Below are 1,259 nucleotides of genomic sequence, written 5' to 3'. Positions count from 1 at the left end.
ATAGGGTCTATGTCCCCCAGGGTACGTTCCGGCAGTACTCTGGGGGACATAGACCCTATCAGCCCAAATGGGGCTACAAATGTGTAGAAATAAATGGGATTTGAACCTAAAAGTTTTCTAGTTAGCTAAACCTTATGGGATTCAAACGTAATGTTGATGATGTCATAAATATACTAGCCAATCAAATGTTGTTTTACGGTAAAATAGCGGAAGTGGATACTCTGCCGTATACGGTTAAATATCCACTGCCATAGTCCAGGCATAGATATGTACAAACTTACATGTACTTGTACTAATACACGTTGTACACACAACTTATTTACAAGAACTTATGGCCCAAGTCTAGTTTAGCACCCCATATTAATGTAGCACATAGGCGAAAACATATTGCGGGGGTCCCAAACTTAAACCATCCTTGATCTACAGTTCAAGGATTACAACACACTATCATGAATTATTATGACAGTGTCACTCTGACAATAACAGCTACTGTTGACTTGTGTACACAACGTGACAATGACTGAATGAGTCACACTCACTCACAGTCGGTAAGAAACAGTGTGAAACAGTCACAGTCACGGCCAACCTTAGTTTGGGATCAATCCTTCCTAGTTTGGGACCCCGCAAATCAAATGTTTTCGCAAACCTACATACGAAATGTGATTACTCATATTTTTCGAGTAAAATTGTTCAATATCATCACGCTATGACTAATGAAAATTTGGGCGAATATATATAATAATTATACATGTTAAACGAATCCGAGAGAAGATTTACCTGTACGACCAAAATGACTGTACTTGAGGAGAGCCGCCATGACTGGTGACGTCATAAGAAACCCGATTGGCGATTGGCGATTGTATAGTATGTTTCCTCCAAAAGGTGTCGCCACTGTAGAATATTCAACACAGACCAGAACACGTATATCCAGAGCACGTACATATCGATCATAATAAATGATAATTATACATGCTCTGGATATAATATGTAAACCATAAAAAATATAGAGAGAATACAGAGAAAGGGGGAAAGGAAGAAGAAGAATAACAAGGAGAAAAAGAAGAAGAAGGAGGAGGAACTATGCAAACGCTGTTAAAACGTGGTGTGTGTCAATTACTGCTTCTCCTTATATCTACTCTTGATATTATATTACTACCAATTCAGTGTGTAGGGGGGGGGAAGGATGGCGATGATGTATAATAATTTCCATGTGTTCCATTGACTATTTCACCTTGATCACAAGGCAAACCAAAGGTCTG

The 1,259-nt window shown here is 38.9% G+C and overlaps 1 protein-coding gene across 2 annotated transcripts in view; it reads right to left on the bottom strand.

Annotated features, from left to right (window-relative positions):
* Positions 1 to 827, bottom strand: part of LOC106811683 (electron transfer flavoprotein-ubiquinone oxidoreductase, mitochondrial-like) — a 10,878-nt gene extending 10,051 nt beyond the window's left edge. Inside the window, exon 1 of one of the 2 annotated variants that reach the window (XM_014815386.1) lies at positions 778 to 827. In XM_014815386.1, the coding sequence (XP_014670872.1) occupies positions 778 to 817 (40 nt within the window). In that variant the 5' untranslated portion in view covers positions 818 to 827. Of the gene's footprint in view, positions 1 to 281; positions 335 to 777 lie in introns of those variants that run through there. The other variant, XM_014815387.1, reaches the window with a different exon arrangement.
* Between the last annotated feature and the right edge of the window lie 432 nt (positions 828 to 1,259).

Source organism: Priapulus caudatus, unplaced genomic scaffold, assembly GCF_000485595.1.
Source record: "Priapulus caudatus unplaced genomic scaffold, Priapulus_caudatus-5.0.1 Scaffold563, whole genome shotgun sequence".
Classification (NCBI taxonomy): Eukaryota; Metazoa; Priapulida; class Priapulimorpha; order Priapulimorphida; family Priapulidae; genus Priapulus; species Priapulus caudatus.
Note: the sequence above shows the minus strand (reverse complement) of the source record. Positions and strands in the feature narration are given on the sequence as shown.